The sequence below is a fragment of the Cupressus sempervirens genome, chromosome 9 (assembly GCF_028749045.1).
Source record: "Cupressus sempervirens isolate cs-2001-9-10 chromosome 9, ASM2874904v1, whole genome shotgun sequence".
Classification (NCBI taxonomy): domain Eukaryota; kingdom Viridiplantae; phylum Streptophyta; class Pinopsida; order Cupressales; family Cupressaceae; genus Cupressus; species Cupressus sempervirens.
In genome coordinates, this window is record NC_143126.1 from 18427653 (window position 1) to 18443408 (window position 15756).

Genomic DNA, 15756 nt, shown 5'->3' on the forward strand with positions numbered 1-15756 from the left:
ATATTTAAAGCCAGGTTAGTTGTAAAAGGATTTGCACAAAAAAAGAGCATTTATTTTGATGAGATATTTTCTCCTATTGTTAAAATGACTTCTATTCGCACTATTTTAACTATTATGGCTACTAAAGATTTGCATTTGGAGCAGCTTGATGTTAAAATAGCCTCCCTTCATGGTGATTTGGATGAAGAGATATATATGGTACAACCACAAGGATTTGAGGTCAAAGGTAAGGAAAACTTAGTGTGCAAATTGAAGAAATGTTTATATGGCTTAAAGTAAGCACCTCATCAATGGTATCTAAAATTTGATAGGCTTATGCATGAGCATGGATATAGTAGGTGTCATTTAGATCATTGTGTTTATTTTAAGAGGTTGGATGATGTCATCTAAATTATTTTATGTTTATATGTTGATGATATGCTTGTAGTTGGGTCTAACATGGATCACATTAAGGGGTTAAAGGAATAGTTAGGACATTTTTTTTTATGAAGGATTTAGGGGCAGCAAAACAAATCCTTGGTATGAAGATTTGCAAAGATAGGAAGAAATAGAAATTGACATTATCTCAAGCTAAATATATTGTGAAGGTGTTGCAATGTTTCTCTATGGAAAATTCTAAAGCTATCAACACACCTTTACTTGGTCATTTGAAGTTGACTAAGGAGATGTGTCCCAAGATATAAGAAGAGGAGGACAAGATGTGTAAGATACCTTATGCTTTAGTTGTAGGAAGCTTAATGTATGTTATGATATGTACTAGGCCATATATTGCACATGTAGTGGGAGTTGTTAGCAGGTATATGAGTCATCTAGGAATTGAGCATTGAAATGTAGTTAAATGGATTCTCAGATATCTAAGAGGAATATCTAGTAAGTGTTTACACTTTGGGGGCTCTACTACTAATTTATAGGGCTATGTTGACTTAGATTTGGCAGGGGATATTGATACTAGGCAGAGTACTATAGGTTATGTATTTACTATTGGTGGGGTAGCAATGAGTTGAGTTTCTCAATTATAGAAGGTTAATGCTTTATCTAATATAGAGGCAGAGTATGTTTTTGCTATAGAGGTAACCAAGGAGATGATATGGCTTTAGCTCTTCTTGGAAGAATTGAGACACCCTTAGAAGGATAATTATTTATTTATAGATAGTCAGAGTGCCACTCATCTTGCAAAGAATTTAGTTATGCATTCAAAGACAAAACACATATAATTGCAATATCATTTCATTCAGTTAGCTTTGGATGATGGATAGCTAAAGTTGGACAAGATATATATAGATGAAAATCCAATGGATATGTTTACAAAGGCAGTGACAAAGGAGAAGGTGAATTCCTCTTCAACTTCGGTTGGTCTTCTTGAATGAATAGAATAAAAGAACAATAGAGTCTAGAGTGGTTTGATATGTTCTAGTGGGAGCTACAAGTTTAGTAGTGCTATGATCAGTCTCTAAGTGGGAGGTTATCATTGTGGAGTCTAATCAATCTCCAAGTGGGAGATTGTTGTGATATGGAGCCTAATTAGACTCAAAGGTTTATTTAGCGTGGTTTTTCTCCCCATATTATTTCTATGGGGGTAGTACCCCCAAGATGGGGTCAAGGGGCAACACCACAGGTGCACTCCCTATCATAGTATAGGGGAGGGGTTCAGGGGCAACAACCCCACGAGATTTTTTAGAGGCAACGCCCCCAAAGCCAAAAATGCCCTTATATTGTAAAAGCCATCAACTACTATTTTTCTAATTGGATGACTTATTCTAGCCCTAATTTTGTAAGCAATAAAAGCTTATATAAAAAGTCTTAGGGTTAGGGATTTCATGATGTAATGGTGATATTGTAGCTTCTTGCAATAGTATTGAGCTATAAGAGATTCTGGATTGTAATCACTGGATAATAATAATATTGGACTTGCTATTGATGGACGTAACCCAAGGATTGGGTGAACCACATTAAATCTTGACGTCTTGTGTTCTCTTATATGCGATCTACTAATTTTTGGTATTAGTTATATTTGCATGTAACTATTATTTTTGTCTAAGTTTAATCCTAAAAATGGCCTCACAATTGACAATTTGTCTACATGCTCAGCCCAAACAACGGTCCTGGTATGAATTGTCTCACAGTTGGCGATTAATCCACATGCTCAAGAACTCTAGCTCTAAAACCACTTGATGAAGGGTGCTCCCCTTAATACCATAAACCATAATAGAAAACGAAGAAACAACAAAAAACGCGAGAAAAAAATGGACTTCTTATTTGTGCTGCAAATGCAAAATTATAGAATTCACAAGTACAATATGCTAACCCACATGGACACCTTCATTATAGTAATTTGCAAGACAAGCTGTGAACTATCACCCAGAGCTATCCTAGACAATGTTCGGGCCTTTCTTAAATAAGTAATTTTATGCTGCCCAAGAAGGTTCTAGATGCTCAAACTTAATACCTATGGTCGATAGACCCTAACAATACATATAGAGCTAGCTAAATACATCTTTGATAAATTATTTTAGAAATTTTGGTACCCCAACTTTAGAAAGCCATAACTCTTGAACCATTGCTCCAATTAGCTATCATAACCACTTTTCAAAAATGCTAGCTTCTGATCTATAAGCTTATGCAATAACTTCTTCGATACTTAAGCTGGAGCAATGCATTTTTAGGGAAGGCTTATAATTCCAAAACAAACCTTCTTGTAGAAAATGAGAACATTCTAAGATCATATGAAAAACTTACTAGAAATAGCAAGCTTCCAGAAGTAGCAATCCCCCTATCTACTAGTCCTTATTAAAATAGAAAATACTGAAAAGAAAATATTTTTGGGTGATGCAAGATTTCTCTTACACCCATGATGCTCCTGCATCAAAATGAGAGGGGAGGGGGGATATCCTCAGGTCCAAATGTACCAATTGAACTTTTAACCACTTCAAATACTTTAGATCTAAACATTTCCTAGCTCGATATTTAAAGCAAACAATCAGTAACATAAACTTGTAGTCCACTATCCTAATAGTAAGAAACTTGTAGAATGTAAAATTTTAACAAAAAAATATCTCAAATGACCTCCACACAAGTATGGTACTAGGATTTAATGTGAAAATAATGTGAAAACCCAATTTGAGAAAAACCACCAGTAACATGTCACCAATTTTTCACTCTTCTAAAGTGAGCTTTGTTAGGTGCCAACCCTATTAAAGGTTACAAAACACACTATTAAATGTGAGCTTGTTAAATGATTTAATCACCCTATTAGGAGTGGCCTTGTTAGAGGGCTTAAAAATATTCCATTAGAATGTCACCTTGATTTAAAGGATTTACATATGAGTGTTAGGTCAATCTTGATTAAAGGATTTCAAAACTGTTATACAATGGTTAGAATGTAACAATAGGTTGATCTAACAAATACAACTCACTTTACAAATACAAATCATAATTCAATTCATATGTTGATCCACTGACTATCCTCCATTGTCATCTCTATTTCTGATATGCTTGGCAACCCTTGAAGCAACCACTCTTCATCCCTTCATAACTCTTCTCAGCTTCCTGCTCAAGTTTCCCAATCAATAGCATCAAAAAATGCTTGAAAGATATTAGATTAGCTTTTACACCTCATTAAATAGGTAATTCCTATCTTTTGTCACTTAAATATCAGTGTAGATCTTAGGGTTATTTTAGATTCATCAAATCCTTTCATCATTTCATCTCCTCTTTTCTCTTCTATAAACTTCTCCAAAATTCTCCTTGAATTCTTGAATAGAAACCCTCAAACATGGTTTCCCTTGAATGAAATGCTCCAAGTCATCCATCCTTATCTTCAACACACTTTACATATTCCAAGAAATCATCTATGTCGATTGGGAATCACAATTTCCTCATAATCTCAGATCTTGTCCCTTGGCTAACACTATATTCTAAAACTCGGTCATTACTAGATTACTCGGTTGCTACTAACTTTTCTGTTCAACAAATTTAATATCACCTAGTCAATACTGATGTTAGGTCAACACTATATTTTCTTAGCTTATACTATGACTCAGTCAATTCTAGCGTCACTCAACATAAACTTCAAGTTCCTTAATAATTTGTTCTTTTTTTTGGTTAAGCCTATGCATTTGGTCATTATTTGATCACTTCTTCTAGGCTTTAGTACAACTATCTTCTTCACTTAGGTTATGATTAAACAATCACTTTACCTTGTCAAGGTCTAATTAATCAAGTGTCTATTGTAGTTCCTCATAACTCAATATTTCCTCTAGGTCCTTTTTTATGTCCTTCTTTCAAATCCTCTTCATCAATCATCTTGATATGACACTCTACTCAAATAGAAACTATCTTACCAATAAGGTTTAAAATCAATGACAATATAAAAATTGTCCCAATTGTAGTTTCCAACACGTACATGATTATATATGCAACACATATTAAATAAAGATGAATTAGTGAATCTATTTTAAGATTTTTTAAATTTAAGATTGTATTTCTTTCTGTATTTGTGTTAATTGGGGAATCATATAGTTTTGGTTAATATATATCTAAATTATTGGTCCATGTGGCACTTGATTTACAAACTACATAATTACCTTCAATTTTATAGATGTTGAGCTATAGAAATACATGTACCTAGTTGATAGAACTAGTTTATATATTTATTTGGTATAAAACAATAATTATTTTAAAATAACCTTAGTTATCATTTTACCTAGTTATTATTTCTATGTTAATTAAGTTGTTATTAATGTAAATAATTTTAGTTATTAAACTTAGATATTTGTAATCTTGTTTATCAATGTTCTCCTAATTAATTTGTTGGAGAGTTCTTGGTTATTGAGTTATAATCATTTGATAAAATTTATAATATTTTAGAAAATCTCAAGTTTATCATTTTTATCTAGTATTTTGAGGTTACCATTTTAAAAAGTTTTTGGATATTATTTTTATCAATTTTAGTACAAAATCATGTATCATTAGTGTATCATTAGATATCAATTTGTTGGTCACTAGTAAATTACATTGTTATGATGATATTTACGAGAAAGAAAAATATATTGGTTTAACATTGTGTGTGTGTCAATCACAAGGATATTAGGTAACATGCATAGTTAATTAATTTATATTTCTTTAGATGATCATTGGTTATTAACATGATATATGCATAAAAAATAGTGTAAACCTTGACATTAGAGATGTATAAGGATTCATGACTCAATTGAGCATCGTTGTATGTTTAATCTTTATGTTCAAGTTGGTTCTTCAACAAAGTAATAAGATTTAGGGAACATATCCATTAGACAAAAAATTATATCTTAAGGTAACTATGAAATCGTCTCACATATTATAATTTAATGTAAAACACCTCATCCTAAAGTTCTTGCAAGTAGTTACGTTAATTTCTAGGATTTTGTCCCTATGTCATCTAAAGCGCAGTAGACAAAGAATCATATATGAAAATTGGACCCTAGAAATGTTTGCATACCCGTTATACAATTACATAGAAACCTATGATTATGATGTGGGGACATTAGATAGGACCATAAATTTTGACATGTGGTGGTCTATTTGGGCTGAGATTTTATAAGTGGACATGTCTTCAAGAGTTCTCAAATCTAGCAATCCAATCTATTTGATGAATCCAAATCTTGACATGTCTCTAGGTGCAAATTACATCATACGAGGCCTCAAAAATAACTTATACTTTTTTGTTGGTTGGATTATATATATATATATATATATATATATATATATATATATATATATATATATATATATATATATATATATATATATATATGTATGTATGTATATGTATATGTATATGTATATGTATATGCATATGTATATGTATATGTATGTATATATATATATATGTATGTATATGTATATATATATATATATGTATGTATATGTATATATATATATGTATGTATATGTATATATATATGTATATGCATATATATATATGTATATATATGTATATGCATATATATATATATATATGTATATGTATATATATGTATATATGTATATGTATATGTATATATATGTATGTATATGTATATATGTATATGTATATGTATACATATACATATATATATATATATATATATACATACATATATATATACATATACATATACATATACATACATACATACATACATACATACATACATACATACATACATACATACATACATACATACATACATACATATATATATATATATACATAGACATAGACATATACATACACATATATATAGAAAAAAATTATGTACATAGTTATTTAACAAGTTGATGATCGATTTCACTCAAGATAACTCTAAATAGTTGAAAGATTTTTTAGATTTTGGGATAGCTTTAGAAATTATAAAAATTGGAAAAAAAAAAAATTGTACGAAAAACTTCTAAAATGATAACTTTCAAATGGTAGCTAAATTGGGTTTTTCTCTCATTATATTGGCAAAGTAGTTTGGAGAATGATGAAGAGGAGTTGAATTTTAAATTGTATTCATGTGTTTCTTGCTTTCACATACATGATTTTTATTAATGGTTAAAATTTTGGTTATATCATATTATAAACTAAAATTACATATATTATATTTGTTAAGACCATTTGGAAATGCATGAAAGTTACCACTAGATATGAGTGTGTAAATATATAGTTAATAGACTAATACCTACCATGAAATTCAAGAAAAAGCCTCGAGGAGTCAAATGAATCTATTTGGTATTCCATCGGTATTAATGTGTGTTAACTTATACAATCATTTGTGCTAAATTTGATAGAGATTTCAAAAATTGTAAGAATACATCCATTGAATAAACCTGAAATATGATATATAGTAGGATAAAGGAAAAATGAGTCAAGATAATTTTGACATCTTGACCTAAATTTTTCTTTGACATGATAGATTTTCCTAATATGCCACCACATATGTGTCCCTTCATGGAACAGGTGGGGCTTGGTCAAGGATCTATGGATAGTGTATATCCTTTGGAATATGTATTGTTACTGTATACATAATTATATGGTTTATGGATATGGTAAGCTCTAAAACAGATTTATTTTGTGTATCTAATAATTTTTTTTTGTCTTATACATTGGAGGAGGTAAATCCACGACACTAATAACTTAGACAATTTCAAAGGAGAGTTGTTCACTTATTATGTAGACATTGTAGGAGGGGTTTTTCATACTCAAAGAAGTGCGAGCTATTAGAGGAGAGTTATTGTTTTATTGTGCAGACATTGTAGGAGGGGTTTTTCATACTCAAAGAAGTGTGAGCTATTAGAGGAGAGTTGTTGTTTTATTGTGCAGACATTGTAGGAGGGGTTTTTCATACTCAAAGAAGTGCGAGCTATTAGAGGAGAGTTGTTGTTTTATTGTGCATGGAAGTTAGGACATGTATGCTCTCTCATGTGGTATAAAGTATTTGTAGAGCTCAATGTTATCATTTCTACCAATATGATTAGCTTGTTGAGTTCCACTTGAGTGATATATTTGGTGGGGGTACTTCATCAAATTTCTTATCGGCTTACCACATGGTTAGTCCATGTAGTGCTCCATGATTAATGCAACAAGGGTTAAACTATTGTAGACTGGTTAGCACATTTATGTTTTCTATTTTAATTTTTATTCTATGCACCTTGAGAAGGGTTGTGAGGCTTTATATTGTAATAGATCATATTAGATAATACAGGCAATTATTATCATATGTTAGTTTTCATATGGTTTAGGTATTTATATTTTGAAAATTATTTATAAAAAATTATAACCAAATGTGTTTGATCATCTTAAATAACTTAATAATATTAATTATTTGGTGTTATTTCTCATGATATTATATTTTAATATATTTCACTATTTTTTACTATTTTCAATGATATTAAATCAATGATCAAAGATTAAAAAAATACACAAGCTAAGCTTTAAAAAGTCAATTTCTATTTAGACTTTGGTAGACCAAAATTCCTTTAAAGTACACCAAATATGAAGATTAATTAATCAACAAAAATACATAGTTCAACACAAACATGATATAAATCCATAATGAAAAATAAAATTAGATTGATAATAGACATATTTATCTATTGTCTGCAATCATATCTCTAACTCTTTTATCCCTTAAACTAGATTATAATTAGCTAAAAATAATTTTTAGCAAATAGGTCAAAAGAGGAAGCTTTTCTTCTAGTTTAATGACCAATGTTACAAGTTTTGTCTACATGCTTAAGGAATCACTAGCCTTTACTACTCTACAAGCATGGCTCCTCTCATATTCCTTTTAGATTTCCCCCTTGTAAGTGGTCTTCTTTTGGTGCATGAGCATACCAATTTAAGGGGTGAATAGATTTGAAACAACAACAAGCTCGTTGGACAGCTTTTAGAATCTAATTGTCAAATCAAGAGAAAATAATGAGCAATTTTAGGGAGTTTTCTAGGTAAGGATTCTCCTCTAAGATCCAACTGAATGGTCTTTACAAAAAGATTAACTTGAAATATAGGATACACAATGATTTCTAGGAGGTTGATGCAAGGAGATGTTGGCATACATGATGCTTTATGCTTGAACGAAAATTTCATATATAATGTTGTCAAATAATAATTAGATGGATAAAGTGAGTTTTGTCCTATTCACAAGTTTAAAATAATTGTTCTTAAATTAGCTCACAATGTTTAGTTGTAAAGAAATGACTTGGCTTAAATTTGGATTTAAAATTTGCAAGTTCTAAGGTCATAGCTTCAAGAACAAAACTAAACTAGTTTAGCTACATAAATTAATATTCAACTTAAAACAGTAAACATTTAAAATGAAAAAACACCGTCCTTAAAATTATGTAAAGCTAAAAGTAAAATTTAAATTATTTGCTAAAATTTATTTTGAAAAATAAAATTTATTCATTATCACATAAGAAATCCAATCAAAACAAATTAAAAAGATTTTTTTTAAAAATAAAATATTATAAATTATTCAAAATACTATTCAAAACCAAACAAACAAGACCAAGCTGTCACCAATCTTGCTAATTCTATCGCATCTAGATATGAATGAACTATTAATATAAAATATTTAAATATAATATGTTTAAAGTCTAATAAAGTGAAATACCAAACTTGTAACTGTTTCATACTTCAGTGTACCATTAATGGAAAAAAAAGACACCTTGTCAAAATTATATCATATTCAACAATTGACCCATATAAATAAATGACCTATTGAAAAATTCTAGACCTAGTTAAAAATAGAATCGTCAAGAAACCATTTATGCCTCTGCCAAAATTTTCAACATAGAGTATTGATGTGCATCTCAATTCAAAAGCTACTACAACAGTATACAATCTTTTGAAGGGCACAACCACTTTAGGTGCAGTAGTTCCTATTCTATTATATAGTAGATGAAAAACTTTTTTTCAGTATTATAAGTTTACAGTAAGTATATAAAGAAGTTTATGCTCAAGTTCAACACAGAAGATTTTTAGAAAGAACATTTAGTATGTGCATAAATATGGTGGTGTTACTAGCATGTCACAGAACTTTTGTGTCAATACTTCAGTAAGTCCTAAGATAATACTTCCAGGCCATCTCATAGCACTTCCCATGAACTTCATCAGCAACCACCGCCAGGACTGTACCTGATCATGATGGAACACATTATTATATCTACCAAGAAAATGTCGAAGCACCTTTTATAATGTGTGACATTGTGATCAAGAATTCAAAACAACTAAACCATCTTATGAACAAGTTTCTGAACAAATAAAACATAGTTTCGTAGATCCTAATGATGACTTTACCCTAGAACAAGTTGAAAATCACACTATCTTATATGAGATCACATAGATCGTAAACATAGCAAGTTTAAAACTCATTCGATCTTGATGCTTGTGTACACATAAGCAACTTTTCAATGGAACAAATGCTAATTTTGAACATATTCCTTTATTTTTGGATTTCCAGCTTAAAACATAAAACCAAAACAAAGGAGCATACAGCAAACTTTATAAAGGAGGCGATGTAGTGCAGGATGGTACACAACAAAATACATCTTACTTTAGGCAATACGCAAATTTTTTTATGGAAAACAAAACCTGGGCCAGATCTTAACACTTGACTACATCCCAAGTGTTCAAAACCCCATAAGAACTCTAATCAAGCCCCCATGAGCGCTCTGATCTGTGTGGCCAAATGAAACCCTAAAACAGATCTGATACCAGTTTAAGAAACCGGTAAAACAAATCATGGAATTGTATAGATGTCAATGAAGTTGATTAACCTTAAGAGTATATGGCATAGAAGTAAACTGCATGCATAAGAATTTTCATACTAGTATGCAAGCAAAAACAAGGGCTAGTAGCATGAAAAAGATTCTAGAATAAAAAGAGTGATCATAAAACTCAAAATATGGGAGACTGTTTAAAAGCTTTTGTTCGTATATGGTATTTAGATATTAGGCTACCAAAAAAGGTTGGAATAGGAGGAGGTAAACATCCAAGAATGGAAATATAAATTGGGTTCAAGAGAATAAGAATGTAATAAAATTTACTTAATCCTTCTGGGCTGAAGTGTTTGACAAACTGCACCACATATTCTGGTTCAGACCCATATAAACCCCAGTGATCTGATACATTGAGAAACAAGTGGTACTTTAAGCCTTTTACTGTCTGCTTGGGACATCAATCATCGGAATCGTCTACAATATTTGTCTCAAAATATTTTACCATTGATGTTTGAATCAGATAATGGTTCAAATCTCATCTTCCTTATATACCTGGCCTGTATAAATTGTGAACTATGAGGAGATTCATTATATCATTTTGATTTTTTAGATGATAGATCACGTAGTTTTATTCAAAACAATGAAGAAATAAACTTACCAACTATTACTGGAAGATATGCACAAGAAAGTTACTATATAAATAGCAATATGAGTTCTTATAATCAGAGCACTAAAACACTGAATCAATTAAGTAGAATGATAACTCTCCAGAACTATCATAACATTATCTTGGTTTGATTGCAAAATTCTTCTAACAATCAAAGAATCCAAAAACAACCCTACAAGCAGCTATAACTTCCAAGCATCTTACAACTCTGGGATGGATAGAAATATGAAATCTTAGAACGGTGTAGTAAAATCTTAAATGGATAAGGTAAGTGGAAATAATACTTTCATCTGTAAGAATTACAAAGCATGATCTTATATTGATAACAGCAAAGAACTTCCAAAAATCAAAGAACCCAAAAATTGTGCTATAATCCTAGAGCTTTTCATTAGGGTATAGACCCAACATAAGCCATCATCTTATAAATGCAGGAAAAATGGGTCAAAAAGAATGACCCTAACAAGTTGGTCAGTAAGACTGCTTACTGGATCATGATAAAGAATTTTAACAAACATTGTAGAATCCTCAAATCTCTTTGGAAAAACAACTACTCACCTATTCTGAATAGGATTAGGACGACTAGGAACACTTCGAAAGCTGAACTCATGTCTGGACATGTTCATGGGACTTGCACTCACTTTTGTCTTGGGATAAGAATGGACACCACCAATATCATCATTATCATCTTCTTCCATAAAAGTATATGACATTGCCTTCAACATCCTTCGATTGAAATTCACTGTATGATATTTCCCCACTTTCTTGTTGGAATGATGATAATCATCGGTGGAGAGTTGCATTATTTTAGCTGACAACTCATGTTTTCGCGCTGAGATCAATGGCAGAGTGAAAAGCAAGATAACAAGCAAGATGGGCTTCATGTTCTTTCTTGTTCAAAGCAAAACAAAGCTAAAGCAAAGATCAGTAGTATCTTCACTTCATGACAATTTACTTTGGTTAAGTATTCATAAGATGATTTAGAAGAAAGGGATGGGGTTGAACTGTAACATCTAGGCAATAAAATAAATCAAGTTATAGATCCCTCGTGAAGAATCCGAAGCCTATCTTTGACTGCTAGTTCAAAGTTACTGACTTCATATCTTTAATTTGATAATGTCAGCAGATTACAAGGACACTGAGTTCAGATCTGACCTGAACACGTGATGCTCTTGAGCTTTGAGCCCCCATGCATATCAGCAATAATTTACTAGTAGTTCCAAGGAAAGATGTTTGTTTTTATCCCTTTTTTTTTAATGGATGTTATGAAATTTGCACATTTGTTTGTAAGCATTTTGTTTTTTTGTGTTCTCTAGGATCAAGGAAATGTTCTCACATCTTTTCTAATTCATCCGTGCCTAGTTAGCAACCTAGATGCCTTTTGAATGAGCATATTAATTGATAAAATTATTCCGTCGCAAAGGTCTGAGTACATAAATAACCATGCACATATTGGGAATCCATTTGTCCGTGCCTAGCTAAAAAGTGCGAGAGCATTGAGAATAGTAATTCACATTAGCAAAAGTTTAACTAGTGTATATTTGTATATTTGGGTATTACTTGGAGTTTAATTTGGTATATTGTTTCACTAATACATTTTACCCTCTTTAGATGGTCATTTGTGACGGTGGGGTTTATTTAGTGTAAATTGTTTTGTTTTTTTCATTTGTACCAATAGCATCGTAATTGTAGTGTTGTCATGGCAATTGTGATGGGTTCTTGCACACATTTAAAAAAAAATAAAAAAACAACATTTTTCTAAATTATTTTTTATTTTAATTTGTAAAAGGATAGCTATGGAAATCTCAAACCACATTCAAGCTTCAAGATGCATTGAAGCTACATGGAGAGCTCCTCGAGCTACGAGATGCATATGCAGTGAAGCTACACAGTGTCCCAACTTTCCTACATTAAACACAATTCAACCCAACAAATTTTGAGTATAAGATCTATTTTTATTATGAACTCTCTAACCCTTGTTACATTTGAGCAAAATAAGTTCCATTGTATGCTTTTAATTTCCCTTGTTGCATTTGAGCAAGACAATAACCATTGTTGCATTTGAGCAACACAATTTGTGGTAGCAATCTTTTTGGATAGCATGTAACCCTTGTTGCATTTGATCAACCTTGCACAACAAAGGGCTATAGGCTAGGGCACACATTGTTACCACAAATTGCTACCACAAATTATATTGCTCAAATGCAACAAGGTTTATAATGTTGCTACCGAGAATCACAGTTGCTCATAATCTAGAAATCTATGAAACATATTAAGAAAGACTGATCATTGAGCATTCATGTCCCCTTCTTGTGAATGCCAATTTGTATTATGAATGTGATGAACAACTAAGAATGATTGGTGACAACTCAAAACAAGACAATGTAGTTAAGTTAGGCATTGATGCAACTTCAATTGTTTTTAATGAGTAAGAAATAAAAATTACTTTTAATATGTGGAGGTAAATTACAATTTTTTAGAACACAAAAGAGTGTGTAGGGGAATTCACTAGGATCATGCAATTACAAAACTTTAGAATCAAGAGTTTGACAACAGAGTCAAGATGTCATGAATTATTTTTCAGAAGCTTGTGAATGCTCATCTACCTGTCCCACATGTAATGTTAATGCTCTTTGGAAATTAAGTTATAGAAATGAGCTAGTTGATACAAATTTTATCATTCATGTTGTAGAAGATTCAACAAAAGTTAAATGGCGGTGGATGTTGTCTCACACATCAACATTACAACTCATTTATGAAATTTGTTTAAGAGTTGAAAGATATAACATATGATTACTTGAGGTTTTTTTAAAAGAGTTTAGAGGCCCTTTGATGTAGGAGCATCTTGGGTGTAAGAGCAATCTTGCATCACCCCAAAATATTTCCTTTTTGTTTCTTGAATAAGGGTTGTCTTAGTACAGAGTTGTTTGTGAAGGCTTTCTACTTAGTAAGTCAATCATACAAGCTCATAATGTCAGGTAATTTTAGAGGTGAGTGTTCATCTTGGATATATGAGCCTACTAGTTGAGGCCCTGTGCCATATCACAAGTATTCATGAATTTTTTTGCAGATTTTGGTGTGCAATTTTGGTATAAAAACATTAGGCTCACTGTTGAAGACCTTAGAGGCCCTAGATGGACTCCAAAATGGGGTTGACTAGAGCTTGGGCTAGTTAAGCCTTGTAGATGACAGGCCGTGGATTTCAAAAAGTGGTTATAATAGCCAATCAGAGCAACAATTTGAAAGTTATGGCCTACCAAAGTTGGGCCAATCAAAATTTCTAAAATAAGTGTCAAAGGTGTATCAGGTCGACTTTATATGTAATTTTAGAGCTAGCTTGGTCTAGAAAATTTTTGAGCGGTGTAAAATGCATATTTAAGGAATGCTCGTACATTGTCTAGGACAACTCTAGGTGATAGTTCCAATCTCTATGTTCCAAATTATTGTAAGGAAGACATCCATATGAGTTTTCATATTGTATTTCAAAATTTTGTAATTCCACATTTGTGGCAATAATTATAGGAAGCCCATGTCTTATTCTTGCAAATTGTTGTTTCTTTTTTTTCTGTTACATGTTTATTGTATTAAGGGGAGCAAGCTTAATGAAGTGGTATCGTAGCAAGAGTTCTTGAGTGTGCAAATAGATTGTCAAGTATGAGATAGTTGCACTAGGATTATGGTTTGTGCTGAGCGTGTAGACAAATCATCAATTATGAGGTAATTTGCACTAGGGTTTCAATAGAAGTGTGAAAATGCCTCCACAAAGAGAGTGTGGTGGAAGAGTCATATGTGTTACAACTAAGGATTTTAAAACCCTCTAGAGACAAATACAAGCATTGGAAGAAAAAAAATACACAAAGGAATAAATCTTGTTGTAAGAGATGACAGTGAGGATGAGGATGAAGATGATGAAGAAGAAAATGTTGAAGTAGAGGCAGTTCTAAACCCAAGAGAGGCTTTTTAAGGCCACCTCCAAGATTGGAAAAAAACCTAAGTTTGAGGTTCCCACATTTTTGAGAAATATTAACCCAGGGGAACTGATCAATTAGATCAATGAATTGGGGAATACTTTGAGTATAAAGGTATTGAGGATCCTGATAGGGTCAAGTTGGTGAAGGCAAAACTAAAGGGATATGTGAAGATTTGGTGGAAGGAGATTTAGTTGGAGTGAAATACAAGAGGGAAGGACAAAATCACTAGATGGGATTGAATGATAGCTAAATTGAAGTGATAATTTATTCTCATGGATTATGAGCTTAATCTGTTCAAGAAAATGTAAGGGTTGAAGCAAGCAAAAAGATTGATTTAGGAGTACACCAAGGAGTTCTACTGAATTCTTATCAGAACAAGCCATGCAAAGGATGATAAGGAGAAACTTTCCCATTATCTTAATGGGTTGAGGCCAAGCATTCAGGAGGAGTTGAGTCTAGTTTGAATGAATAGTGTTGAAAAGGCATACCATTTTTCCCTACAAGTTAAGGAAAAGCTAAACAAGAAGTTTGATAAAAAAATAGTGGAAGAGGTCATGGTTCAAGATCTATTAGATGATCTTATGGAGGCTAAAATGATGATCAAAAGAACAAGGATGAGGAAAGGAGTACCAGCCAGAACCAGAGGGGAAATAATTCTAGTCATTTCCACGATTAGAATAACAAAGATTAGAGAGGAAAAGGAAGAGTAGAAGGATTTGGAAGAGGAGGTTTTTGTGGAAAATATTTTCACTATGGAGAAGAATGGCATAGAGCATTTAAATGCTCCCAATGTCAAGGAAGGATAGATTAGAGAACAGAAGAGAAGGTCAGAGTTGAACATGTTGATGAAGGTGTCAAATCATCCCTTTCTAAAGATGTTGAAAGAGGAGAAGTCCTAGT

The 15756-nt window shown here is 31.8% G+C and overlaps 1 protein-coding gene across 2 annotated transcripts; it reads right to left on the bottom strand.

Moving 5' to 3' along the window:
- Positions 1-9240: 9240 nt before the first annotated feature.
- Positions 9241-11861, bottom strand: LOC149537426 (uncharacterized). Of its 2 annotated transcripts, none has more exons than XM_089800864.1 (2): positions 11444-11861; positions 9241-9631 (listed from the first exon to the last, which is right to left on the bottom strand). In XM_089800864.1, the coding sequence occupies exons 1-2, from the start codon at positions 11767-11769 to the stop codon at positions 9613-9615; spliced, it is 345 nt and encodes a 114-aa protein (XP_089656990.1). In that variant the 5' UTR covers positions 11770-11861; the 3' UTR covers positions 9241-9612. The 2 variants fall into 2 exon arrangements, with proteins under 2 accessions (XP_089656990.1, XP_089656989.1); XM_089800863.1 differs by having other exon boundaries at positions 9241-9637.
- Between the last annotated feature and the right edge of the window lie 3895 nt (positions 11862-15756).

Bases quoted from the DNA above. Each gene is read 5' to 3' on its own strand.
- LOC149537426 (XM_089800863.1), bottom strand. From the start codon at position 11,769: ATGAAGCCCATCTTGCTTGTTATCTTGCTTTTCACTCTGCCATTGATC. The intron at 9,638-11,443 runs GTGAGTAGTTGT...CATCATGATCAG, and splicing joins CCTAATCCTATTCAGAATAG to GTACAGTCCTGGCGGTGGTT.